A 26,638-nucleotide genomic window follows, 5' to 3' on the forward strand; every position below is an offset into this window, starting at 1 on the left:
TCCCGTCCTTGCGGAGAACATTAGCATCACAAAAGTAAGGGCAGGATCTTAGGGAAGGGAGTATTCCTTCACCCCAGTTCCCAGTGGATATTCCACGTGTGCTCCAAGATGTTACTCCCTCCTACGCTCGCACCCACATGCTCGTGAGCTCCATGATGCGAGTTTGACTGGTCTGGTGAGGGGGTGTGTGACACAGGATAAGGGACACAGCTGAGTTGTCGTCATGTCTCTGAATATTTGTCTCGTCGTCTTCCTGGCTTGTGATGATGAATGAGTTTTTGGGGAAGGTTTTATTTTGCTAGGAGTAACCCTTTGCTAATAGCTAATTGTAGCACTAGCAGGAATAGGGCCGGCACACGAGAGATGCTGCAGCCTTGCCGCATCCTCCCGCTGTCTTCTGTTAGTGAGCTGTTCCTGCTGCCGTGTTATCCGAGCGCAGCTTTCTGGCCTCGACACGTCCCTCTATTGAAGCAACCGGGAGCGGCGTCCTTTGTTATCGGTCTCTGTGCCCTCGGTCTGTTGTTGCTTCGTGTGTGTTCTGGCGCACACGTTTTCATTCTTATTTCATTCGTATCGACCTTAATATTCCTCTTACAAGTCTCTGTGATAAGTTGATCGCGAGGCTTGTCGGCCGCAGCTTTTCAAGGGGCTGAAGGTGAGAAAACCAGCAGACTCATACCTTCCCCTTGGGGGGGGGGTGGGAAAAAAAGGACCAAAAATTCCAGCAAAGCCTGCAGGTACTAACTCCTGAAGATCAAGTGCTAAATTGAGATTGCTTTTTTTTATTTCGTCAAAATTGAAAGCTAACTCTAGTCCCACCCACCGTGTGACTACCCCCACAGCTATTGGCTGTCCAGAGTGCTGCCTACCCCTTTTTTTATAGAAGCAATGCAGCTGTCGGTCTCACAAGCTCACGATCGCCGCTTGCCGAATAAGTAGAAATGGATAGGAGATCACTCCTTGGCCTCTTCGTGGCCCTGTGGGCCAGCCAGCTGGGCGTGTGGGCAGCGGGGCGCTGCAAGGTGAACCCCAGGATCATCACAGCTCCGCAAGGTAAGTCCCCGGTCGGCTGCAACCTTGAGATGCAGCAGCAGCAGTGTCTGCAGCTGACAGCTACTTCCTGCACCGTGTATTTTCTACCTAGGTCTTGTCTTTTGAGAAGCTTTGGTCTTTTTTTTTTTTATTTCTTTTGTCTCTTTTGGAAGACTTTTTGGCTCTTGTTAAAATGAGCTAAACCACCTGTGATCTCAGGAAGGGGCTTCTGGTTTCCTTGATTGCTTTTAAATGAATTTTTAGATCCCTCTTCTTGCCAACTCCTTTCCTTTGTAACAGTCTAAAAACATTTTCCTACAAGCTGGGTGTATCAGAGGCTGTTGAAAAGCCCTGAAACAGTAACTGTTTCCCCTAACTCCCAGGGAAGTGTTTGCACAATACAGTTAATTTTCTTATTGATCTGATGTACTTACCCTGCTAGCTGCAAATGAGTTCTGTGAGTAAATATTTGCAGAAGATCTCTGTTCTCTGAGAAAATATATGTCTGAAATGGCACGCGAGGACTTAGAATCAGATCTGCTCTTAGCAGAAACTGAACAAAGAAATGTTTTCAAGGAGCAAGCTTAGAGCACAGCCCGAGCTTCGTGTGTTGAAAAGAGCAGACTAACGTTTACTGCTTTTATCATGTGTCTTCCAAGCTTTTTGATTGATACCCTCCAGGGAGGCTTTAACAAAAGACCCCGTCTTTTCCCCGGAGGTTCTGGTGTTTGGCTAAGCCGGCGGGTTCAGCAGAGCTGCGGATCTCATGCTGCTCTGCAGTACAACAGCTCCTCTGTGTTTCCTACTCGCTGACAACTTCAGAGGACACGAATTTCCCGTGGTTTATTCTGCACCATCTGTTATACTTCTGCCGTTATTTATTATGCCCTCCTCCTTCTTCCTCAGGCCCATGGCTGCCTGCGGATGAAGGGCCAGGAGCAGAGGGAAGGGCGATAGATGCGTGGCTCGGAGGTGGCCTCTGCCTGCCTCGTCCCTCGTCGCACAAAGGGGAGAGACATGGGCAGGGAGGGCAGCGAAAGGTTGCTCTGAAATAGTATTGTGTCATTTCTCTTATTCACTGGGAAATGAAACTGCTCAGAAAAGGGGATGGAGGTGGGGGAGAAGGCACAAAGCCCGAGACTGAACAGAGGATCGGTCACGTATTTCTCTAGATTTTTCCCCTGCACCGCTTAGGGGAGGAGGAAGGGCAAAAGTTGAGTTGCTGGGGTCTGGAGTGTTTGGAAGTGCCTGTCCTGGAGTAAAACTGTGCTGAGGGGCCAGAGCAGGCTCGGGCGGCTGATTTCCACCTGTCTCGCTGGGCTGTGCTGGGCGTGCACATGCGGTACAGTCATTTGGCCTTTCCCTGCATCTGGCAGAGGGTGGCTTTCCCTGCGTTGTACACAGCGAGGATCTGGCACCAACAAACATCAGAGGCAATTAGTGTTAGGATACTTCCCTGCAAGGGGATCAGCTTGTGCTTATCCCTGTTTCTCTTTTTTTTTTTTTGAGAGCTTAGCTGGGACACAGGCCGAGGGATTTCAGTGAGGGAGGTATCGGAGGTAGCTGTGCGGCACGCTCGTTAAAAGTCACTCATGTGTCCTATTTAACGGATTGCATTTGGCTTGGTGTAACCTCTACCCTTTAGGAAATGAGTCTGTGGGTGAGGAGGAGGATGGAGAGGAGGCTCTGGAGGAGGGTGAAGAAATGAGACAGGGGCAAAGGGGACATGGTGGGTGGCAGGGAGCCCGCTAACTTCCCCAGTGCCTCGGGCACAGTGAAAGGCAAACGCAGCATCTTTAGTAAAACCTGCAGTTCAGCACACTGCTGCTATTTGCATCCACAAATAGAGGCTTGTCTCTCGCTGTGGGCTTTACTGTGTTCCAGGGCTCGATTTGCGGCTCGAGCCCCGGCCCTGGAGGCTGGGAGCGGGACGGAGAAGAGCAGTGGTGCGGGACATTTGCCTGGGTGTTCGTGCCGGGGCTGGGCCAAGCTGCGCTTGCGGTGGTGCAGCGTTGGCCTCAGCCCTGGGCTCTGCAGGAGCTGGCAGCTCTTCACCTAATTAAATTTCTTACACGCCACAGCCCATCACTACCACCAGGTATGGCTGCCTCAGCAAAGACACTTACGTATGTTACAGCCTCGCAGGTGAAGGAGGAGATTCCCGGTGCTGGCCGGAGCTCGGGTCTCTCCGGAAGGGAAGAGTATGTGTGTGGGATCCTTCCCTGGGCTAAGGTGCCGGGGAGGGGGGAAAGGAGGAAATAGGTGCTGGGCAAAGCTGCACCTGCCCTTTCATCTCTCAGCCTTGCTCCCCTTGCCAGCGCTGACCCAGCCAGACCCGGGAAGAGAGCCCTGGCCTCACTGCAGGCAGCCCGAGCTGCTCTGCTGTTTTGCCCCACGGTCCCTTGTCGTCTGGTTTCGTAGCAAGAAATAGGCGAGGGGACGTTGTGAGCTGGGAAAAAAAAACGTGGCTGGGCTTAGGTGGCGTGGTCCCAAGGTCAGATCTGAAGACAAAGAAACAGAATTGGCCTGTCTCGGTGCTTGGAGCTCTTGGATTTAAGTGATTTCACAGTCCTGGGGACTTGGGCTTGCGGTCTCGGGCCAGGGCGGTGGGTGGCTGGAACACAGTGTTCTGCAGGTCTGCCTTTCTGTGAATGCAGCGCGTATAAAGCCAGCCCCGAGGCCTCGGCCACTGTTCTGCCTTCGTTTTCCCTCCCTGATGCCGCAGCACGGTGCAGGAGGGGGTAAGGAAGGGGCACGCTTTTCCTAAAGACCAGACATGTTTCAACACGTGCTTTTGGGAGCGTTTGCCACCGAAGGCAGGGTGAGGGGTCCCTCCCAGCAGCTGGTACAGGTGGCACCAGTTCTGGGTCTGACTGCGTAAGCAGTTATTTAAAAGCACATCTGACTCTGCAGGATTTGTTCCTCTTAGGGAAAAGACACTTGGAGCAAAGGGCTGAGGTCAGTTCCAGACCACTAGTCATATTTAAAGTGCTTAAGATCCTTTTTACTGATGAGGGCTTTTTCCCCCTCTTCCCCTTTGCAGCTGACCAGCACATGGACGGCTCAGAGTCTTTTCTGGCTATTCCCCTCCCCAGTGTGCTAACGAAGGAAGACTTTATATGGCAAGTTCCCTATTTGTGGAGATTTGCAGAGTGGGAGTGAGTTCAGCTTTAGCAGGGCTAGTGCAGAAGCAAGTGCTTCAGCCTTGCTTATCTTCAGCCTTTTACTTCTGTCCTCCCCCTGCCTCCATGTATTTTTCTAACTAAACGCTGACCAGCTGGGCTTTGCTTTGAAAAAGGTGCGTTCACATCCCATGCTGAGCTTTTGCTTGTCAGCACAGATATCATGTTTACTCTTTTGATCCATCCGTAGAGATGGAGACCGCTGTGTCCCGGGGCTGGGCAGAGCTGTCCAGGTGACAGAGCGGGCAGATCCAGCCCCTCTGTACGGAGCGGGAGGGTGACATCCCAGGCTGGCTGTCTCATGACCGGAAAGTCACCGAGCATCGGGAGTGCAGTGAGGACAACAAAAGGAGCCTGAAGGCTGGGTCAGGCTCCTGTAGCCTTTGGTGCAGAACAGGAATCATTTTTAGCTACTGCCGTGCTTAAGGTGGTCTTGTCCCTGTTTACTCGCACGTGTGTAGACCTGAGACAAATTCACAGCTCCATTCACACCTTGGGGTAGGGATGGGGTCTGAATGTTTAATTATTCCCCTCTTTCTCATTAACAGACGAGGCTGGAAGCTGGAGGGGACAGGTTCTGAGCTGGTGTGTGGCTCTCAGGAGATAAGCACGTCCCACAGGGGACAAAGACTATACACTTGACCTTGGCTGCCTCGACTGGGTAACCTGACTCTAGCCTGCTGTAGGTCACGGCGGGGGGGAGTCAAAATGGCAATTCCCGGAAATTGCGCACACTGCCAAGCTCAGCTGCCTCTCCTTGCTGTGGGAAAACTGTGCCAGCAAGCACCTCCAAGTGCTGTAAGAGCTCTTCTAGGAGCTCTTCATGCCCACTGGTGCTGTGTTAGCTAGCAAAGGAGGAGGAGAGCTGACCAGAGATGAGGCTGAACCTGTGCTGCTTGGGAGTTGTGGCAAAATGAGAGCTTGTGGTGCTGGCACCAGCTTTTACTCCTCAGTGACGGTGGTACTTTTCTTAGGAGCCACGGCCCCACGGGTGTGAAACATCTTTGTAGGACAGTTTTGCATGAAGCTCTCGGAGCATCAACATTCCCAGGAGAAAGCTTCTCACTTTCCCAGCAAACGCTATTTTCTGCAGACGGCTCATTTTCACAGGGTGGGTGATGCTGGTATCATAAAATGTTGGTTGAAAATATTTTTTGCTCTGTGCAGATTGAAAAAAGAAAAACCAAACCAAACAAACCAAGTGAGTGAATCACAACCACCTCCTGTTGCAAGAGCACGACAGAAAAATAAGCGTGGACGAACTAATAAAAGTTGTGGCTGCTTCACTCAAATGCTCGGGGCTGGGAAAGAGGAGTCAGATTCAAATTGCTGACCCACTGCCCAGCTCTGTGCTGGTCCTCAGGCTGAATCAGAATCAAAATTGCAGAAAATTTGGCCTGGGAAGGTTTTCTGTAGTTGATGCTGTCTGTCTTGGTGCCTTATAGCAGGACAAACTAAATCTTAGCCTGAGTACAAACTAAATCTAAGTACTGAGTACAAGATGCTTTTTAAAGAAGCTTGTATCCAGAAAAAGGCTGGAAGGTGAGTTGGAGAGAGGAAATTGCTTGTTTTGCAGTCAGCTCTCTCCTGTTGAGCTACATCCTATGATGTGCAGCTATTCCCGGTTGCTCCAAGAATAGGACTTGTTCCTCCTGTTGGGCACTCTTTTCTTTTCAATCCCAGCTCCACCCGCTGTAGTAGGCTGTGTCTAACTGCGTCCGGTTTCTGGTGTGACAGAAATGCTGGAGGAGTGCTACAGGAGCTGGATGCGGAAGCATCTCCTATCTCTACTAATTTTAGAGCAGCTTAAGTCTGGAGTAACAGGCTTTGTATAATAAACCTACTATTGCCCTCAATGACAGCGCCGGTTCTGTAGTGCTCTAACTCTTCAGTCCCCAGTTTGAACCCTGTTAACTGGTGTTGGCATCCTCCTGCAGCGATGACTCCACATCTAATTACCCACTTGGCTTAAATTGTTCTCCATTATCAGGCATGTGTGGACTGGGAGGGAGAGGGCATTGCAAGTTTAAGGAGCTGCAGGAGTTTCCTTGAGGAATGCGTGACCAGTCCCAGCCAGACACCTGCCCTTTGGCTGTTCACAGCCACTGTGGCCAAGGGGTTTGCTTGTATTTTGGATAACAGAAGTTTTGGAAAGTCTGAGTGTCTTGTTTTCAAATGTAACGCGGTGGTTTGGCTTTCCAAGTCTGAGTAATGCGGTGCTGCAGCCAAAGATGGATGTGAGAAGAATGGATATTGTGTGTTCTTGCTGGTGGGGGTCAAGCGGGCAGAAAGGGGATGCTGGGAAGGCTGCAGGGCTGAGACCTAGCTGATACTCGTTACAGAGGTGGTTCACCTACAGCAGCAGGTAGGAGGGCTGCAAAGAGCATGACAGGGCCCTTCCTAATCTAGTGAGAAAGTCCCCTTGCTGTGGGCATAATCTCTTCTGTTTTCTGTAGGGAACCGAAACTTTGTTCTCGTTCCAGAGCTGCAGATCTTTCTTCCCACCTTTAAACCTCTGCAGAGGCTGGAGGCTCCGTGGGGGACTGCACAGGTCCCCTTACCCTGCATCCCACCTCCTGGCTAGTCACCCCTGGGCTGGGAGAAGAGGGCAAGAAGCCTGAGAAGGGTTTCTGAGCTGTAGGGAGGTGGGAGATGGCTGCCAATTAAGCTAAAAGGTAAAGCGGCTGTTTTGCTGGTGGATTTTCATAGAGGTGCTCAGGGTAATTTTTATTCTGGAAGGCTTTTTAAGATAAATCAGTCTCTGGAAACTGATCTTTCTAGTGGGAGGGGTAGCCGTGCTCTCCAGATCGCAGCTCTTCTGCTAAAAGCATCCTTTTGTTGTCCTGCTGTTGTTCCAGTGACCGTATAATAAAATACCATAATCACAGCCCAAAGTTCCCCAGCTTTCAGCAGGAACACGGCACAGCTCGGGACCGTCATTACAGAGAACGCCTTTTTGGAAAGTAACAAAACCTGGCTCTAAATTTAGCACCCGCAATCCGTAGGGTGCAGCCCGCAGCCTGGCTTCAGGGCCGGTAGGGAAAAATGTACCTGCTAGATGACAAGCCTTGCTGCACGTGAAATCAAAGGCTCTGGACTCATCTTGCAGAGGCACAGGCTTCAGTGCTGCATAATTTTGGGGGGGGCGAGCGGGCAGGGGATATCAGTAATGTATTAGCACGCATAGAAGACGCTGCCGTGCCTGTCACACAGTCATTTTGTGTTTAAAAAGGAGAAACCTGTCTTTTCCGGAGGGTGAACCGCTCTGGTTGGAGCCTTCGGAGGGTAAGCGAAGCCCTGCCTGATTGCAGAGGCTTTGAATTCAAGGCTCGTTCCTTCCCGGCTGTAGGTTAGGGGTCTCTTTTGTTGCTTGCTAAGTGGGCGTTTGGGACCGCTGCTGGCTCTGGCCTGGAGGCCCTGAGCGAAGGGGATATAAGCTGCATAGCTCTCAGAAGAGCTTTTGAGCAGGCATGCCTATACCCAGCAGCTGAGTTACCAAACCTAGAGGATTTTTTTTCCCCCCCTCTTTTTTCCTGCCCCAGCTCATCCCTGCACTGAATACTGCTGCCAAGATGCTCCAGAGCTTACCAGAAATAGAGTGGGAATCATTAATGTGCCAGAATATTTGCCTTCTGTAGTGTAACTCTAAAAAGCATATTTGTCTAGTTAGAGTGTACTCTTTCCTCTGCGCTAGTGCAGCCCTCCCAGGCGTTTGGATTGCACGCAGGCTGAGAGCTTTTGTAGGGTATATCCCCGATAATGCAGGCTGAATTGTTTCCTCTGCTCCAGAGCATCACCTTTGCTATTGATGGCAGAGACGGATCTCTCGAGGGCAGCAGCAAGCAGCCGCACGAGCACCCCGTGATGGCAGGGTCTTCAGAAGCGCTTGGGGAAGAAGCCAAAGAAAAAGGCAAGCGGGCGGTGTATGGTGGCAACCGGGAATGGAGCTTGGCCGAGGGTGGAAAAGTCCTGCTACGGAGAGGATGTAGATGTTAGTGGTGTATCCTTGGCCTTGCCCTTTCCTTTGGAGGGGTGCTTAGGGGGAGTCGGAAGCAGGGGGGATTGTGAGAAAAGATAGCGTGAGGTTTCTTGGCAGATGATTAAATACTGCTTTTCTCTAAATTGTTTTGGGGGGGAAACAGGATGAGAAATACCGAACAGGTTGAACCCGTTACGGTAAACTTAAAATTAAACACAAGCATGAAACGTATAAGGCGATCAGGTCTGGGTTTGAGTAGTGTTAGCTTCCCGGCTGCGCGTCTCCGCTCTGTGCTTTCACACCTCTCTGTCTTCTGAGTTTCCCACAAGCGCATGGGCCCCTTAGCAAAAGGGTTCAGGATTGCGTGTCCCCTCTCAATGTTCTCCAACCTCCTGCGGGTTGCCTGTGCTGCCCAATGCCGGGCTTGCCGGTTCTCTGTGTGAAGGACAATGGTCAGGGATGGAAAATGAAAAGGGGAGCAGCGCACAGCCCGAGCCTGTGCTCTCAGCTGTGCTGCTTTTGGGAACCGAACCGTAAATGCTTCCTGCAGGATGGAAGGCATGGGAAAATTGCGATCAGGGCTTTTACCTGCCCTGGGCTGATGAGAAAGCACTTTGCCTTTACTGGGAAACCATTTTATTTACTCTATCCTTTCTGAGCACACACATGCTTTCGGGATGCATCCGTGGGAGTGTCTGGCTAAAGCAAAGGCTTTGACCTTCCTGCCCCGATGGGAGAGGCTGTGTCTGTTATGAAATGCGTAGGAGATGACTGATGCCTGCAACAGGGCTTGTTTGGGCTGCTTTTCCACCCCTGCCCTTTTAGAGCTGCTGGTCACAGCCGGTGAGCGCTCTCAAACTCTGGTGGTTGGTATTAGCAATGAGTATATGTGTGGTTCATCACTGGTTTTCCTGCTCGAGGCAAGGAGAGGAGAGATTTAAGCAGCGTGGATGCCATGTAAGGCTCTCAGGGTGGGCACAGGCATGAGCTGAGGGTTTTCCCTGTGGCAGGGAGCTGCATGGTCCCTAGGAGAGCATGCAAGGCTTGAAGGAACAGGAAAAGCATGTGGCTGTGGTCCCACTTCAGCAAGAAATGTTTTTAGCACTCTTTCTGGTTTCTTATTGTTGCCAATCTGCTACGTCGTGCCAAGCTGAATAGGGAGGGCGTGAGAGGGGGACAAGGATGATATTTGGCCCTGGGAGGGCTCTGGAGGGAGCTCTTAAGGCTCTGGGCTAGAAATCTTTAGGGGATGGGGCTGTACTGGTTTTGCTCTTTTTTTCATTTGCTTTCTTTGAGAAATGACTGATGTTGGAGCATAGTTTGAACCAAAAGGGTGTGGGTCTGCCCCGCGCACCGAGGGGTGATCCTTCAGCCTCTGCCTCCGTTTCCCCAGCGCTGAGAGGTGCCTGTGAGGATCCCGGCTCCCAGGGGTACAGCTAATTCCCTCGGCAGCGTGCTGGGGTTGTAAGCCAGTGGAAGGAGGAACAACAGGCCAGGTTTTATCATGAGCAATATAGAAAGAAGTGGTTTCCTGCCTTTTCACCCCTTTCTCAGAAACCCCTATCGCAAAGTCTATAACTTTCCACAAGACATGTTGGCTGGTGGCGTGTTGCAGACTTTGCAGTTCACAGCCCTTCAGTTATTCCATGGCAGGTCAGAGCAAACCCCCAAGAGTGTCCCTCCTTGGGTAGTCTCATCTAGAGACAAATTGTTCCTATAAAAAAAAAAAACCCCAAAAAACATGTTGTTGCAGGATCTGCACCACCCTGACTCGACTGTGGTTTCCTTGTGTCACATTGCTCCCTTTGGGCAAAGTCACGGGGGAAGGAAAACCTAGCTGCTCCATGAGCACAGCAGCTCCCAGGAGGCATAATTCCTCCTTTTGAAATGTCTCAACTTGGGAATTTATAGATCATCTGAAAAAAAAAAAAAGGAGAAAAAATTGCAGCTTGGCTTCTTGCCGGCATCCATGGCGGAGCGGGGGAGACAGACGGCGTGTGGCTCTTGGATGGGAGCAGTGTGGTTCAGTCCAGACCTTCTCCCAGGGACGGAGGGGACCCATGGCAGCTCCGTGGGGTGTCTCCATCCGTCTGGGGTGGGTGCTCTGACTTCCCATGCTTCCCTTAGAGAGGCGACTGTCATCTGGTGGGGCTCTTGGGGCTGGTATCTGGCCAAGCAAGTAGGAAATCCAGGGATTGTTCTCCCTGTTTCGCTTGGGGGAATAGTGAAACTGGAACTGTACTGGGGAGTGATGTCAACTGGGAGTGGGGGTCCTGACTCCAAAGCGGGTGACTAAGGCATTGTGCCTGAATCACATTCCCGACCTTTCAAGGAAATCAGTTGATTTGCCCATGCTTGACTGCTCGTCCTGCATCCTGCACGCGCTGGGGGGGAGCGGAAGAGGGATCGATGTCATGGAATCGAGATGGCTCTCATGTTCCCAAAAGCAGGGTGATGTGCAGGAGCCTGGAGCGCAGAGTCAGCCCTGACTCATGGCCAGGCCACATTGTTGGGGGATGAGGGCTCCTGGTCTGTGTCTCAGCATCGAGAAGGCAGCGTTTCCTTCTGCCATCAGAGCCAATCCCAGTTGGATTGCAGCAGAAACGTGCTGTTAGCAAGGTCGTAATCCTTTCAGTCTATTCAAAAAGGAAGGAAGAAATAAAACCTGGGAAATGAGAAATTGGAAAAGGAAGGGACCAGGAACGGATCCGGCCAGTGCCGTGATTCAGGCAGGAAGCGTGCTCACTGTTGGACCCACAGGCAGCAGAGCAGGTGGCGGTGTCATCGGCGGCGTGCCGGGGAGGGTAGGACGTGTGATGGCAACGACTGACAGCGTTGTACCGTGTTACAGCGAGAAGAGTCCCCGGGGCTGCCGGGTGGATTGCCTGGGCGTCGGGGAGCACGGCGGCGCCGGAGACTTGGCTGCGTTTGCCGTGGTGGCGAGCTTCGGCACCGTACCAGCGTAAATCCTGTTTTGCCACTTAGCGATTCTGGTGGGTGGCCCAGCCCCGTGTCCCCGTCCTACGGCAGCAGCGGGAGAGCTTGCGAGAGTGCGGGCGGCTTAGCAAAAGCTAAGCATCCATTCCCCCAGCGTCAGTGAATTGTAGACCCGCGGAGACTTCCCCGCTACCGGTGCTGGGAGCTGTGCAAGCCGGTGACTAAGCTGAGTGTCTGGGATGCCGGAGCCAGCTGCCAGACCGGGGAGTGGTGGAGTGCGGAGGGGAGAAGGACTCGCCGTAGCTGAGTCAGCCCTCCAGCCGGGATGAGAGCTGGGTTATTGAGTTTGCCCGCAATGAGGCTGCGTGCCCACGCTGCTTCTGGAGTTGGACAGCTGTTGTGGAGGTGGGGGGCATGCTCCCCCCTTGCACGAAGCTCTGGGATGTTCTGGGAACCGGACCTTGCCGTGGTACCGGGGAGGGCCAGGCTCTCCCCGGGCTCTGGGTGCCTTTCTGAGGGGAGCTCCTGGACCCGAAGGGAGCCAGAGAGCCATCCAGAGCATCTCCCTCTTCCTTTCCCTCCTCCTCCATTACCTCACCCCTCAGGCATCCTTCCAAGATGCACCGGGCTCCCTCCTTCTCCCTCGTTTAATATTATTCTTCTTCAATCTGGTGCAGTGCTCCCCATCTCGCCTGCAAAGCACAAAGCCTCTCTTTCTCCCATTTATTCCTCGGGACCCGGGGTTAGCATTTCAATTGACAATTGTGCCATTGATATGCGTGCTGACGGCGGGGTTTGCAGTAAATGCCAAGCAAAGGGGCTCGGCGGGGTTAGCCGTGCTCTGGAAATTTGCCCAGTGTCTTCTGAAGCTCCAGACTTGATTTCAGAGGGAGGGTGGTGGCAGGGTCAGTGCCTTCCCCCTTCCAGGGGGGCCAGCCTTTCTTTGCAAGCATCAAAAGTAGCCTTGGACTTGCTAGGAGAGGCACGTCCCCTTCTTCAGGGATGTAGCGAGGGCCATGAGATGCCCTCTGCCTCCTCATCCTTGCCTTATAAAGCTGTTTATACTCCAGTCTGGGGGTGCAGGGTTGCTCCCCCCGCCCCTGATTGCTGCTGGATGAGAAGCAAAGGGGATCAAACTGTTTAAGGCAGAGTGGGGACTGAAGGCCAGCTTTGCAGGTCAGCCAGAGGGCTGAGGCACCCCACTCACGGAAACACCTTTAAAAAGCTCCTTTCCAGGTCAAGTTAAATCAACGCTGAAGCCACAAACATGCCTCTGAGCCCTGGCCAGCAGAGCTGTTTACTCAATTTAGTGATTCACTGCAGTCCCTGGGGAGCAGTAGGATAAATAAGTGATTGTTTTGGGCTTGTTTGTTTCTGAATTCAAAGAGAAGTTGTGTCCTTTCAGGTTTGCACAGGTCTCAGAACTTGAGCTTAAGAAAGAGGTAGTGTTTGCAGAAAAAAAAAAAAACCCAACAACCGCAAAACGAAACCAAAGGTAATAGGATCGCGTGGGGCTGAAGTGGGCAAAAGGGTGAGGTGGAGGAAGAGGAGTGGGGAATGGCTCCGGGTGCATACGTTCCTGGATTAGCAGCAAATTTAGGCTGGAGGTTTGAAAACAAGAGCAAAGTTTGCTGAAGTCCGGCCAGACCTGCTTGTGGCACGTTAATGATGGGTTGTGCTGGCAGCGGTAGCTGGATGGGGGGAGAAGGGCTTTGGGGGCTCCCGTGTGGTAGGATTAGTCCATCCTGGCACGCTTAGGCTGAGTCTGTGGCTGAGATTTCCCGGGCTAGTTGGCATGCCTGACTGGCTTCCCGCTTGTAGGGCCACTTAGGCAAATGTTGCGCAGTCACTCTGAAAAGACTCGCTGCCAGCTTCTTCAGCAGACAAAGCACGTGCTCAGGAGTTTCTCTGAGTCCTTGGACTGACAAGAGACTGTAGGGCTGGGGAGGGGACAGAGAGCAGGCAGGGACCGTCATCCAGCTGGGCTTTCGTGGCTGCGGGGTCCCCCCAAACCCCCCTGCCGTTGCCGTGCAGCCCCACGGCCTCCGTCTTGGGGTGCAGGGGAAGGGCAGCCCGGAGGTGTTGCGTTAGGGGGAAGCTGCGGGCTGGAGAGCAGCGACGGTTTCTGTACCCCGGCGGCTGAGGTGCCCTTGTGAAACAGCGGCCGGTGATGGGAAAGCCTTGCTGGCTGGGTACCGCTTAACCCCGCGGGGTTTAAAGACCCCGAGGAGGTGATGCTGGTACTGAAGTGGAGAGGAAAAAAAGCCACAAATCAAGCAGTCATTCGGTAGCCCAGCGACCTCTAATAAATCTTTTTTACTTTCGGCTCTGCGGAGCTTTGGTGGGACCCCTGCACGGTGTCCTCTGGGTATAGGGGGAGCGCTGGGCTGTGCAAAGATCGTCCTTTGCCTGTCCTGCCAAGTGCTCCTATAAATAGAGAGGGACACGTGCCGCTGATTAATTGCCTGTCTGTGCAGGCAGCCAGCTCCTGAGGCGGACGCAGCCTTTGTCTGTCTGCTGGGAGCGGCAGCACTTGCCAAGAGAGGGGCCCCCCCTCTTCTTTGGGAACGGGAAAGAGATGAAAACAGAGTGCCCTGTCGCGCTGAGCAGAGGTCAGCCCTGATCCGAGGCTTTTCTCCGTCGGAGGAGCAATCCCTCTCGTGTCATTGCTGCAAACTATAGCAGGGGATGTGTGCCACGTGTGTTGCACCCTGTCGTGGAGCTGAGCCCCGCGCCATCCCGGAGGGGATGCAGGACCAGCGGACCCCATGGAGGGACAGCAAAAATCCCCAGGGGAGGAGGCTCACAGCAGCGCTGTGGTGCGGGGTCAGCCTGCCACGCCTGAGTTGGGCAACGCAGAGAGGAAGGGAGGATGTTTTTAGGAAAGAGGAGCTGGAAAAGCCAGAAAGGTGAAAGAGGAAGGAAAGAGGGGAGGACAGGCAGTTCTTTCTCCTGGTTGGGCCCAGAAAACTTCCCATCTGCAGCAACCAGTTGTGACATGGTCTTGCAATTCACTTCTCGTTCACGTCTGGGGTGCGGAGCCAAGTTGCAGCTTTGCACCCTTCCCCTGACATGTGTGTGCTCTGACCTGGGAGCTCCAAGCCCTGTCCATCCCTCCTGGTCCTCGGGGGGAGGATGCTGACAGTGCGGCTGGAGAGGTGTGATGCTGGCCTGTAGGAGACGATCTGCACCGTGGGCACGGGGAGGTTGACCCTCAGCTGCAAGGCAGCGCAGCAGCTCCTCTCCTGTTCAACCAGATAAGAACTCACAGCTCCAATTAAGCGTGTGCGGAGTCCCAAAGCGGGATGTAAAAAGTTGCAGGCATGTCAAATGCAAGAGGGTTCAGGAGCCAAATCTGCCAGACAGTTACCTGGAGTGATTGTCAGAGGATGGCCGGAGAGGGGAGGGAGCCCTGCGTTTCAAAGCTGGGAGGCAGGAGGCACTCACCTGGCTGCTGCAGAGCCAGTCCTGAGGATCTCTGAGCTTCTCCTCTCCTACAAGAGCTCCTGCATCAAAGTTTCCCTTCCTCCTCCTCCATTGCCAGCCAGGCAGGAGCACAGCTCTCATGTCCCCCCCGGGGCCAAGGGGACAATAGGTCAGCTCTCAGCCTGGGAGCTGCCTTTCCCTGCCTGCGTGGCGCTGGACCAGCCATCCCAGAGGGCCCCCAGCCCTGTGTCCTTGTTTTTCTCATTGTTCTGCACCTGAGGACAGGGGAAAAAGGGAGTTGATCAGCCTGAGCTGGCTGCAGGTGCTCTCCAACATTGGCCGCGGTTCCCCTGACGCGTGTCTCCCTGTGCTGTTCCTAGGTGCGAAAGAATATATGTTTCCCAGGAGCGAGAAGTACCCGGTCTTCTACCATAAAGAGAACAGCTCGGCCATCTATATCGGGGGAGAGGGAAAGCTTTATTACTACGACTTTGCAACCTACGAGAACTACACGGTAAGGATGTTTTGCTAAAGAGCATGGCTCCAGAGCCCTAGAAGAAAGTGTCCAGCGTCCGTCTCGCAGCCCAAACGCTAGATACCTTGCTCTGTATCTCTGCCAGCAGCGAAGTCAAGCCTGGAAGGGTCCCTGCCCCATCCATCTGGGAAGCCGCATTGTCAGCGTGATGAAAGGCTGTAGCAAGGGGGAAGTCTCCTATGCTAGTTGTGGGTGGGTTCTTCCCAGGCTGTAATCCTCCTGGGGCCTTTGCTGCCCTAGAGGGAGGATTTTTCCAGTGTGGGACCCTTTTTTTTTTTTTTTTTTTTTAGTGTGAGAAGGGATGCTCAGACTCATGTCACTGGGAAAAAGCTATGTGCCTGTCCCTTTCCATTGTCGGAGCCCAGGCTGTTTTTCCTCAAAAGCAGGAAGTTCTGGATCGGCCGGGCACAGAGTTAACACAGCAGGAAAACCCCCCAGTTGGCTTGCTCATAACCCCTTTGTCTACTTCTCAGACAAGGTGGTTGCTGAAGTTTGGACCCAGAAACTTCCCTTCCTGTTCCCAGGAACAGCGTGGTTCCTGTGTCCCAACCCTCGGACACCACCACCCACTATTGCGTTCCCCGCAATGACAGATCCTCTCCCAAAATCCTTCGGAGAGCGGCCCGGGCTGACTGCCAGTCATCCCTACCGCTTTGGCCCTGCATCCCCGCTTTTCTTCATCACCTGAGAGATCCAGCTCAGCCTCCCCAAGGGTTTTCAAACGCTGTTGCAGCTTAACGACCTTCTCGCCGACGCACTTGCTTTGCCTCTTGTGAAGAGAGTGACTAGCGTGTGTAGTGTGCGGGGCTGAGCCCGCCTCAGTTGGCTTTTAGAGGGAAGGAATTAAATCATATCGCTTTCTCTTTTATCCTAGGAAGACTTCCCAGTGAAAAATGAAGGACAGTGCTTGATGCCGGGGAGTTTGGTAGGTCCTACCTGTGGTGGAACAGCTGGATGGGTGAGGGTTGGAGGACAGCTGGGGTAGGAACTGTGTTTGCTCCTCATGTGCTCTCTCTGGGTGAAGACCTCCAGTGCCTGTGGAGCAGGAGGTCGGATGAGACGATACCGATTTCCTCCTGTGGTTTTAAGACCCATGAAAAAGCTAGGAATTCATACAGCTGTGGGCTTGGAGCTGTGGGACTCTGCTCTGCCATTCGCAACTGCTCATGCTCCTCTTCCTTGCAGGAGGACAATAAAAATTACCTTACGTTAGTGGAGAAGTATGGAGACGGGATGTTAGTGTGTGGGACCGGCGCCTGCGCTCCTACCTGCTGGAACTTGGTACGTTGTGGCTACCTGCGATGGGACCAGAGCAAAGCAATTGCTGTTTTGTTTTGTGCAACCTTCATCCCTTTCCCCACCTCCTCAGAGTCCTCTGAAATTCCCAAACGCCAGCTCCCTCGGGCTGCTTATCATATCCTTGAACTGATCACACTTAGGGACTGTTTCTATCCTCACCCAGACGCAGAAAAAAGAGAGCACGTCGTGGGATGGGAGAGGTATTGCTCCTTTCACCCCTGACTCGAATACCCTCGTCGTCGTTGACGGTAAGTCTGACTGCTCACATGTTTTCGGTCGTAGCGCTGTGCGGGAAGGCTGGGCTCTCTGTTACAAAGCGGGGCACCCTGAGGCTGCTCCGAGGGCTTCGTCCCTCTGCTCTAGCCTTGGTGCTTCTTGCTTTTGCCTTCTAGGACAGAGCACGGCATGAGGTGGTTTATTCCTGTCCAGGGTATGGGGGTTCAGTCTCTGTGCAGGAGGGTAGAGTGCGATGGAAAGGGAAGGGGAGGAGGGTCCTGCAGTAGCTCCACTGCTCTGGACCTGGCAGAGGGACAGATGAGGATCCTTCCCAGAGGGAGAGCAAGAATCCGTCCCTGCTGCTCTTTGAGGAGAAGGACTGGGGGAGTCCCACCAGGCCTGCTCAGTGCTAGGCAGTGAGGACTGGGTTTCTTGACCTGTATCCACCATCTCTGTCAGTCCTTGTGCCCAGAGAGTTCTTGGTTCTTTGTTTTCTTCTCACAAACCCTTCTGGCCCCTCCGGAAACAGCCCGCTACAAATGAGTCTTCCTATCCCACAGGTCACGACATCTACTCCACCATCAAGAAGAGCCAACAGAATGGCAAGATACCCCGTTTCCGTCGAGTGAGAGGGGGTGGAGAGCTCTATACAAGCGACACAGTGATGCAGAGTAAGTACAGAGGAGATCCTGAAGGTACACAGCACAGCTTGGAGGGATATGTCCACTCTGTCCAGCTGGGGTGTAGCTCCAGAGCTTCTTGTTTGGGTTCAGTCACCTCTAGAGCTGCGGAGAGGACTGATGCTGTCCTCATCTGTGGTGCCGGTGAGGAGGGACCCAGCTCTCTTGCTGCCAGCTTGGGGGAATTTCACCTCTCTGCTTCTGGGGCAAAACAACTGATGAGGGAGTTGCTCTTGCTTGGGGTGAGGAGATAGGGAAATGGAGAGAAATAAGTGGCAAGTTCCCTGTGAGATGCTGAAGGAGATACGGTTGTGTAAAGGTGCCTGCTGTGCAGTGGTGGAAACAAGAAGAACAACTTCCACACCAGGCAGTAACTCTTTCCAAATCCCCAGCCAGGGTGAGACCTTGAGGCAGGAACACGCGGGGCTGCACGTGGGACAGGGTGGGGAATAGAAAGGACCCTCCTCAATTTCCATGAGCTTATTACGTTGCCTTCCCCCAAGCCTCTCCAGGGACACTGGGAAATGGGAGGTTCTTGAACCCCTGGCCAAATGAAAAATCAAATCAAAATGACACCAGGGCAAAACAGAACTTCCGCAGGGGGCAACCAGCAAACAAACCTGAGAGACTCAGAGCCGCCAGGCTGATCCCGTGCTTACCCAGAAGTCCCTGCCATGGGGACGCCAGCTAACGATGCCCGGAGGGACGCTGCCAGGGATGCCCTTTATGGCGGTGATGTTTTAATAGGAACAGCATCACTGGGTTTTCTGCAGCAAACGCAAACAACAGCGCCGCTTGCTCCCACCGAGGGAGCTTTCCTCTGCGATAATAGCTCTGCTGCGCAAGAAGGGAGAACGGGTTTCCTTTGCTGCTAAGCAGCCGAGGCTTTGCCGGCCTCCGGGGATTTGGCCTTCAAGGGAACAGGTGCGTGGAGTTGGAGAGGAGGGAGAGGAAGGGAAACCCGCTGGGAAGGCGGCACGTGAAGAGCAGTTGTTAGTGCCATGCACCAGTCGGGTGGAGAGGATGGGCTGGACCTGTCCTTCGCCTGGAGCACAGCTGGTGTTTGTGTTTCCTCATCGTGTCTGAGGGTGAACGGTTAGTGGCAGAGCACGCTGGTTTGGATTTCAGATGAAACGTGTGTGTTCAGGCCAAGGTTTTCTGATGGCCCACTTCCCTTTTCAGACCCTCAGTTTGTCAAAGCCACCACATTAAGGCACGAAGAGCCTCACCAGGACAAGATTTACTACTTCTTTCGCGAAGACAACCCGGATAAGAGTCCCGAGGCCCCTAGAAACATCTCCCGAGTGGCCCAGCTGTGTAAGGTACCATGAGAACAGTGTCTGGCGGGGAGGCAAGAGTGTCGTGGGGTGGCAAACGGACATGCCAGCTCACCTGGTGTTACCGGCACACGATTTGGCCCCTCTGGCTCAATTCTTTCCTCTGCCATGGAGTTTGTGGGGTGAGGCCATGTCCTTTGGCCTTCCCATCCTCTGGCTCCCATCTTGCCTGCAGGGGAGAGAAATCCTTGTTCTGTCTCGCTGGGATATTAGAGAGGTACACAATTGTCTCAGTGACCAGCATCAAATATACCTCCAAATCATCCCCCAATTATCCATCCAAGATACTGGACAAGGGGGTGGAAAACTTGTGTTCCTCTCTGCCAAACCCTGACTCCCTGCTTTCCCTCTCCCCCAGGAAGATAAAGGGGGAACCAGTTCGCTCTCTGCTTCCAAATGGACCACCTTCCTGAAGGCCAGCTTGATTTGTGTCGACCCGGTCACCAAGGGCAACTTCAACTGGTTGCAAGATGTCTTCTTTGTCCGTGCGCATAACTGGCGGCACTCCAAAGTCTACGGGCTCTTCACAAACACCTGGTGAGGGTCTTTGCAAAACAGGGGGGATGTCCTGTCCCATGGGCCAGATCCTTTCTTTCAGCCCTTTAATCTCTCTGGCAGGCATGTGAGTAGAAAACAGCCCGAGTGGGCATGGTCAGCGAAGGCGCGATGCCTGCAGCCCTGTCCCCGGCGTAGGGGTGATGGCCCATCTCTTCCTGACCCTCTCTTTGTCTTGTTGTCCTCAGGGGAAGCTCTGCTGTTTGTGTCTATTCCTTTGGGGACATCGACAACGTGTTTCGGACATCCAAACTCAAAGGCTATAACGGACCCAACCCAGACATCAAGCCTGGGCAGGTGAGTGAGCGATGAAAGATGCTCGCGTGAAGTGGAGAGGCCTCCCGAGGCTGGGAGAGCTTGTCCCTGCCCTGGGGCAGGTGAGGGGACGGTCCCGCCGCTGAGGAGCAGGGGCAGGGAGGAACATCCTCCTCGGGGCTGAGGTATCCGTGCTGTGCCCTGCCTTGCTCTCCTGCCCTCGAGCCTCATCCCTAGCGATGCATCTGATGGTGGCTTTTGTCCCCTCTCGGTGCAGTGCGTTTCCTCCGGACAGCACACCCCGAGCGAGACCTTCAAGATAGCCGACAGCCACCCGGAGGTGGAGGACCGGGTGGAACCCCTCTCCCCCACTAAGAGCCCCTTATTCCACAACAAGCACCGCTACCAGAAGATCGGGGTGCACGAGGTCTTTGCGAGTGACGGACGCCGCTACAACGTGCTTTATCTGGCAACAGGTATTGGGAAGAATTCCCTTTGGATTTCCCCGGAGTTTGCTTTCCCCTCGAGGGCAGGGAACGCAAGGAAAGCAGACGAGACCCCCCTCCCCAGCGCAGAGCGAAGGAAGGGGGCTGTGTTCCCAGCTTGGCATATGTTTGTCAAGCAGAAAAGAGCTGCCAAGTCCCAGTATGGCTAAATACATCCAATTTGGCTGCATAGGCAAAGACAGGCTGAAAGCAGAATCCCAGCGCATGGGATTTTACCCAGTTGGGCTGTGGTAGGTCTCAAGCTAAGTGTTTGTAGGGCAAGTGCAGGCTAGCGCAGCTCTCCCCAGGTGCAGCTTTACACAGTCAAGCAGAAATCCTTTGCCAAGGGACCCACTCTGTCATCTCCTGTCCCTGCTCGCTCTAGCGCAGCAGCGTGGATTTCCTGCGAGGCCAGCGCTGCCGGCTGGAGACACGGCCAGCTGATCACAGCTGCTGCTGGTCCTGGGGCAGCCAGAGATGCTGCAGAGCTGGGCCAAGGCAATTCAGCTGCAGGTGAAAGGGGATGGAGAGCCAAAAGTTGGTGAGCTCAGGCAGCTGCCTGCGTTCCAGAAGGTACAAAGGTGTCTGACCCAGCGCTTCCCTCTCTTGTCTTGCCTACCTCCCCAGGTTTGCTCCCTGCAGCCGTGCCCATCCCTTTTTCTGCACTGTGCTGGGATTTGTTCGCTGGTGCTTGTGGAGGGACTTCCTGGGGCTTTTGTTTCCTAATCTGTGATTAAAAAAAAAAAAAGCAAAGCTGCAGACAGCTCTCAGTAGGTGGCCTGGGTTGGATTAGGGCCCACGCGTGCTCAGATTGTTCGTATCTTGCCAAAACCCTTAGCTTAAATGCAGGTAACGCCTTGCAGAGTCCCGCCAGGGAGCTTGCTCCAAGATGCAGGGCTTGGCAGGGCAGCTGCCCACCCTTGCTGGGGCGGGCATGGAGGCAAAAGCCAGCACCTGGGTGGGGGGTCCTAATCCCTTCCTGACCCGGGGTCGCATCTGTCACCTTCCCCTGGTTTGATGGCGGAGAAGGGAGCGACTGTTTGGGAAGGGGAAACCATGCAAGTACTAAAAGAGGGTAAACAATGAGGATTCCTTGTTCCCTCAGCACCTGTCTTTCCACCCCTCCACCGAACTGACTCATTTTTTCTTAAATCACCAGTTTGGAGTTCTTTAACTGGGGAGGGGAGTCAATTTAATTAGAAAAACAGAAAGGCAAAACCCCAAGTTTCAGCCCGAGGCGAGCAGTGAGATGAGGCTCACGCAAGAACAGGCCAGTGATCAAAGCGGAGCTGGAGAGCGGTTGGTTTTTCTTGCGGAGGCCGTTACAGCGCAGCTGATCAAAGCACAGGCGCAGCCGGGTCCCGAAGGGCGATGGGAAATGAGTTCCTCGTGGCTCTTTGGCTGGGAGGATGACAACTGCTGTGGGAAACGCTACTGTCCGGGGGCGATTTCCTAGCAGAGCAAGCAGGAAGGGTCCTGTCTTCTCTGGGTGGCTGGTTTTAGGAATCCAGTCAAGCCTGGCTCTGCAGAGCAAGTATTGTCTGCTGGTTCTCTGCCTGGCTTCCCCACCCCTGCCTGCAGCCCCTCTGCTTTGCCTTTCTGCTCTCAGCCGGCTTCATCAGGGCTCTACTTTATTTTTTTTTTCTAGACAAGGGATCCATCCACAAGATCGTGGAGCTGCCGGGCGGGGTGCAGAACATCATGGAGCTCCAGGTCTTCCCAAAGAAGGACCCGATCCAGTCCATGATCCTGGACCACGAGAGGGTGAGTCTCTGCTTGCTCCGTAGAAAGGAAAACAGTGGGGTTGTAGCTTTAAAAGCAGGCAGCAGGTTAGGCAGGGACAGATGCTTTAATGACAGCCCCTGGATCTGGAGGTAGCCTCTGGGTGAGCTTGCAGTGGTCAGTGGGCAACGGAGCTTTTCGGACACCTCCTCTCGTCTGGAGGCGAGGGAAGAATGAGGCTGCTTGCTCCCTGGGCCAAATCCCAGCACAGTGTTCTCCTTCCCCCGCAGTTTCCCCTCTCGTTGTCCAGCAGATGAGCTGTCAGACAGCGCTGGTGCTCCGTCCTGGAGGTGACAATGCTGCTGTCACCGATGGAGCAAACCGATTGATACCCAGGGCTGGTGGAGGAAGGATGGCTGCTCATCCCACGATAGGGACGTGGGACTGCATTGCCCGGAGACCTACCAACCCCACTGGTGAAATTCCCCCTCGGTATCACAGTGAAGCTGCAGAAGTGCTAGACACTCCGCAGGGTGACACCGTGATGCAATGCCAAGATGATCAGCCCCTCTGTTTCCCTCCTGCAGGCGATGCTCTACGTCGGCTCAACAAAAAAAGTCGTGGAGATACCCATGGACATGTGCAGGCTGTATCGCAACAACTGTGACAGCTGCTTGCTGGCGAGGGACCCGTACTGCGGGTGGTTCAATGGGAGTTGTCAGTCCGTTTATCTAAACCGGTACGTGGCGCCGACAGCTTGTTTCTCCATCACCTTCAGCCGGTTGTTTCCACGTGAGAAATACCCAGACCCTCAGTATTCCCCTTCCCAGCCAGGGCCGCGCGTGGGTTTGATCCCATCTTCCCGTCACAGAGAGAAATGAGCCCGTCGTGTCCCGGCAGTAAGGGCACAGACGTCTGTGCTGTCCCCAAAAACGGTGCCTCTGCAGGGATCTGTCCCTCCCGCAGCACCCCTGCTCTGGGGAGGGAGCGCTCGACGGGTTTGGAGCACGCAGCTGCTTTTTTGCTGTTAGAAATGGTGTAGCTCTGCTGGTTGGGGCGCTGTGTAGAGCACTTGATTGTGATGAGTTGCTGAGTCTCGTGTTTGTCCTCCAGCAACCTCCTACGTGGGGGTGTGGGGTTTTTTTTTTTCCCTTACCCAGATAACAGGTGTTTAAACTTCCTTCCCTATCTGACCCACCACATTTTTTATGGGCAGTTCCTTTCCTAGCCCTGAAGCGCCGCTTCCCTGACGTTAATGCTTATTCCCATCTGCTAGGGAGGTGCGCCAGAACCTGAACCTGGACCCGTGGCAAGAAAAATGCCAAAAGGGGGATGTTAAAGAAGGTATGTGAAGGTTTTGAGCTGTAGGTCATGTGTCCAGGGGATGCTTGGGGCAGGGTAGCTGATTCTCGGGTCTTGGTACGGGTTGTGGAAGGTGTTGCAACTCATCGCCGGGGAACTGGGAATCACCGTGACGAGACTGTTAATGAGACCAAGGCACCAAGCGAGTCTCGGCTTGGAGTGGGGGAGGGAGCTCAAACTCTGCGGTTGCTGATGTCCAGGGAGAAGAATCCTGGGGACTTCACTCGGGCGTGGGTCAGGTCCTGCCGTTGTCGTTATATGCCTGTGTAACGTGTCCCCACGGACCCAGCCCTTCTTCCCTCCAGACTTGGGGGGGAATCTGTGGTTCCTGGAGATGCCTGTCTCACCCTCCCCTTCTCAATCTCTTCCAGTGGATGACTACCAGAACATCGCAGTTGTCCCTTTCTCCCGCTACTACCTCAACTGTCCCATCGAGTCCCACTATGCCACCTACAACTGGTACCACAACAACAGCCTCATCAAGACCTGCAACACCACCCACCCCCAGCAGAACTGCTTCCACTTCATCCAGAACGTGAGCCACGTTCACTACGGCCACTATGTCTGCGTCTCGGAGGAGGATGGCTTCAAGCAGGCTCTGGTGAAGGAACGCTTGGTGAACCAGTTCAGGTTCATGCCCCAGAAGGGTCAGGCCACCATGACGTTTGGCTCTTGGCTCCAGCTGCTCCTGATGGTGATTTTGGTGGAACTCTTCCACTGAACAAGACAGGACTGTGTTCCCACCATCCTGGCTACTGCTGCTCTTCCTGCACTTGCTGTCCCGGCTCCTGAGGCGAGATCCCCGTTCTCTTTCTCATTCCTTGGACTTTATTCTTTGACTTGTCCCGAAAGGGCTCCTGGGCAGCAATCCCTCCATCTGCGGCCTTGGTGGAAGAGTTGTGGTGAGGAAGGAGCGACTGCAAGGCCAAGATGGAGCAGGGTTTGGGGACGGGGAGGGAAGGGGGTAGCCTAACGCGCAGGGGACGTTCGCCGTACCCAGGGGCGCAGAGAAGGGGAGCGGTGTCGGCCTCTCCCCGAGCCCACGCCAGTAGCTCTGTACCGGTTATCGGCCTGAGCCCACCCAGGGTGCGGACTTCTGCCACGACGACGTGCATGCACTGATCCTGGGGCACGATGACTCCTCTCTTTGGGAATGTGCATGTGATGAAGAAGAGGAGCCAGCCCTTTATCTTTCTAAGTGGTTGATCTGTGCTTCGCTCGAGAGAGAGAGAGCACAGGGACTGATGCCTCCCAAGTTTTCAGTGGCTAATGTCTGTTTGGGTTGGCAAGCAGCTGGAACGCTCCCGGGGTCACATATGAGTCCCCTTCTAGGCTGGAGAATTGGGCTCTGGAAGGGTTTTAGGGTTCGGTTTATTGATTTTTGGTTTGGCAGTTGTGGTGGGGTTTTTTTTACAGCTGGCTTTGACACGGGAGGGAGATCAGGGAAACTAGGGCTGGAAACCTGCAAGGCAAGGGCAGGCACCGAGTTAGCATTTTGCATGGAAAAGCCTCGGAAGGTGACTAGATTTGGGGTGCAGGGAAGGGAAGGTGGAAGCAGAACCCAAACCAAACCCCGGGGGAGGCCCTGGGAAGAAGTTTTAAACGCACAAATCCTTTGCAGGCAGCTAAGGGCATTTATTTGTGGGCAGCAGGCAGCCCCTGCTCCCAGCACCTCTCCTCGGCGAGAGGGACCCGGCTTCCTCAGGGCAAGCGGCGGCAGGCTGCCGATCTCAGGGCGATGCCCGCGGGCTGGGAGGGGGGCTGCGAGCTGTCTCCGCCGCCCGGAGCAGATCAGCCTCCCTCTCCCTTGCAGTGAGGGGACAGAGGGAGGCCCAAGGTTGATTCCCTTGGGCTTTGAGGTCTCCGAGCAAGACTAAACTGTGAAAAAGGGGATGCTGTCCCCGTGCCTGGGGGCGAGGGGCGATCCGGAGCCTCGGCCGAGCCTTTCCCAGCCCTCTTGCCCGCTGGAATGCCCCCAGCCTCGGGCCATGTAACGGGAGGGGGGGCACAGTATCTTACGCTTCCTCTAACCTGTCACAGCGGCACAGCTCCTGCTTCGTGCCTGCTCGGAGACGCTCAGGAGTGCCCGAGGGCTCTTTTTTTTTTGGCGAGGGGGAGAGATGCCACGTCCCTCTCACGACTGCAGACTATGGACAACAGGCCAGAGCTTCCTACTGCACTACATTTCCAAGAACCCCACCAACCCTCAGTCTAGGATAGAGCTTCTGAAATCCCTTCTCAAAGCACTTTAACTTTGTGAACTAACAAATACCTATTTATTATTGACTGGTGATTACTGCACTTGTATAATTTTATAATATTATAGATAAATGAGCTCAAATTAGAAAAGAGGGAGAAAAAAACCAACAACACGACAGCTACCAAAAAAAAAAAAACCAACAAAAAAAACACCAAAGTGAGAATGTGATTGTTGAAATAAAGAATGGAAAAGAGCAGGCGAGTGCTGGGTTTCTCAGCGGGAGCTGCAGGATGCTGCTGCTGCCGTGGCGGGGGTCTCCCCTGCCCTTCCTCACCCACAACCAAGGCGTCCCCCCACCCTCTTCCATGTCTTACCCTCCTCTCCAGCAGCAGCCCTGGGTTTTGCTGCTTCCGCCGCCGGTTGGTACCTCCAGGAGCAAGAAACCGGGCGAATTCCCACTGGAAAAACCCAAGGAAGGGTTTATTATTTTTTTTTACCGCCACCCACTGCCTGCAGAGACGGATAGAAATAGCGGCGGTGGGTCCTCATGGGTATGGAACCCTCCCGGTAACCTTCTGCCGGGAGCTGGGGCGGGCACGGCGATGCTTTGACGTCAGGGATGGATTTTAGGAGCGGTGCTGAACTTTATTTGCTGGTTTAGGGGAAAAAAATGAGCTGATGGTTGACAGCTGGGGGGAGGAGGAGGAAAAGGCCAGGCTTGGAACGGAGGGAAGCGGGGAATAGGAATTCATGCTTTTAAAACACGCTGACAAAGGGGGAGAGATTGTTCTCTCCTGCTTCTCTTTCAAACCCTCCATCAAAGCCCCTTGGCACAAAGGCAGAGCTGGCGCCAGAGCCCGGCAGCCCCCTCGCAGCGCTCGGCCCCCTTTCGCGGGGCTTTCAAAGGGTCACGGCTTCCTCTTGAACCCGCGCCCAGCTGCCTTTCTGCGCGCTATTCTGAGCGCTCGTTGCCAGGCCCCTTCCCGCAGGTAGCGTCCGGAAATACTTAGGCATTGATTTGGGGTAAGAACTCCCCCTGCACGGAGCTCCAGCCCCCGTTTGCAGCAATGCGCTGTCGAATTCCTTTTGCAAAGCATCGGGGGGGGGGTGATGGGACCTGTCCTAGAGGTCCCAAATCGGGATTTTCAAGATGGTTTTGCAGGTCCCTGATCCGCAGGAGGAAGAGTTGGCAGCTGAAAGCGAAAGCCTCCCCTGCTTTATTTCTTTCTTAGCACTGGGTTTGGCAGAAAACTTCCCGCCGGCAGCATATGCGCCAGCGGCATCTTGACGTAAAGAAAGAGAAACGAGCCTGAAAGGCAGGCAGGGTTCGGTGGCGCTAAAAAAAAAAATATAGAAGTGTGATTGCTGGGCAGCCCCCCCACTTCTGCGGCAGGAAGAGGCGTGGGGGGGGGGGCTCAACCGAGACGGGAAGGGAG

General features: G+C 54.1%; 1 protein-coding gene across 2 annotated transcripts in view; it reads left to right on the top strand.

Annotated features, from left to right (window-relative positions):
* Positions 1–25,456, top strand: part of SEMA7A (semaphorin 7A (John Milton Hagen blood group)) — a 32,150-nt gene extending 6,694 nt beyond the window's left edge. Inside the window, exons 1-14 of one of the 2 annotated variants that reach the window (XM_054836583.1) lie at positions 841–1,053; positions 14,937–15,070; positions 15,966–16,016; positions 16,277–16,372; positions 16,554–16,638; positions 17,167–17,277; positions 18,469–18,608; positions 18,982–19,160; positions 19,367–19,475; positions 19,711–19,909; positions 21,567–21,682; positions 22,228–22,379; positions 22,917–22,984; positions 23,374–25,456. In XM_054836583.1, the coding sequence (XP_054692558.1) occupies positions 942–1,053; positions 14,937–15,070; positions 15,966–16,016; positions 16,277–16,372; positions 16,554–16,638; positions 17,167–17,277; positions 18,469–18,608; positions 18,982–19,160; positions 19,367–19,475; positions 19,711–19,909; positions 21,567–21,682; positions 22,228–22,379; positions 22,917–22,984; positions 23,374–23,723 (1,902 nt within the window). In that variant the 5' untranslated portion in view covers positions 841–941 and the 3' untranslated portion in view covers positions 23,724–25,456. Of the gene's footprint in view, positions 1–840; positions 1,054–14,936; positions 15,071–15,965; positions 16,017–16,276; positions 16,373–16,553; positions 16,639–17,166; positions 17,278–18,468; positions 18,609–18,981; positions 19,161–19,366; positions 19,476–19,710; positions 19,910–21,566; positions 21,683–22,227; positions 22,380–22,916; positions 22,985–23,373 lie in introns of those variants that run through there. The other variant, XM_054836584.1, reaches the window with a different exon arrangement.
* The last annotated feature ends 1,182 nt before the right edge of the window (positions 25,457–26,638 follow it).

The sequence above is a fragment of the Grus americana genome, chromosome 10, assembly GCF_028858705.1.
Source record: "Grus americana isolate bGruAme1 chromosome 10, bGruAme1.mat, whole genome shotgun sequence".
Lineage (NCBI taxonomy): Eukaryota > Metazoa > Chordata > Aves > Gruiformes > Gruidae > Grus > Grus americana.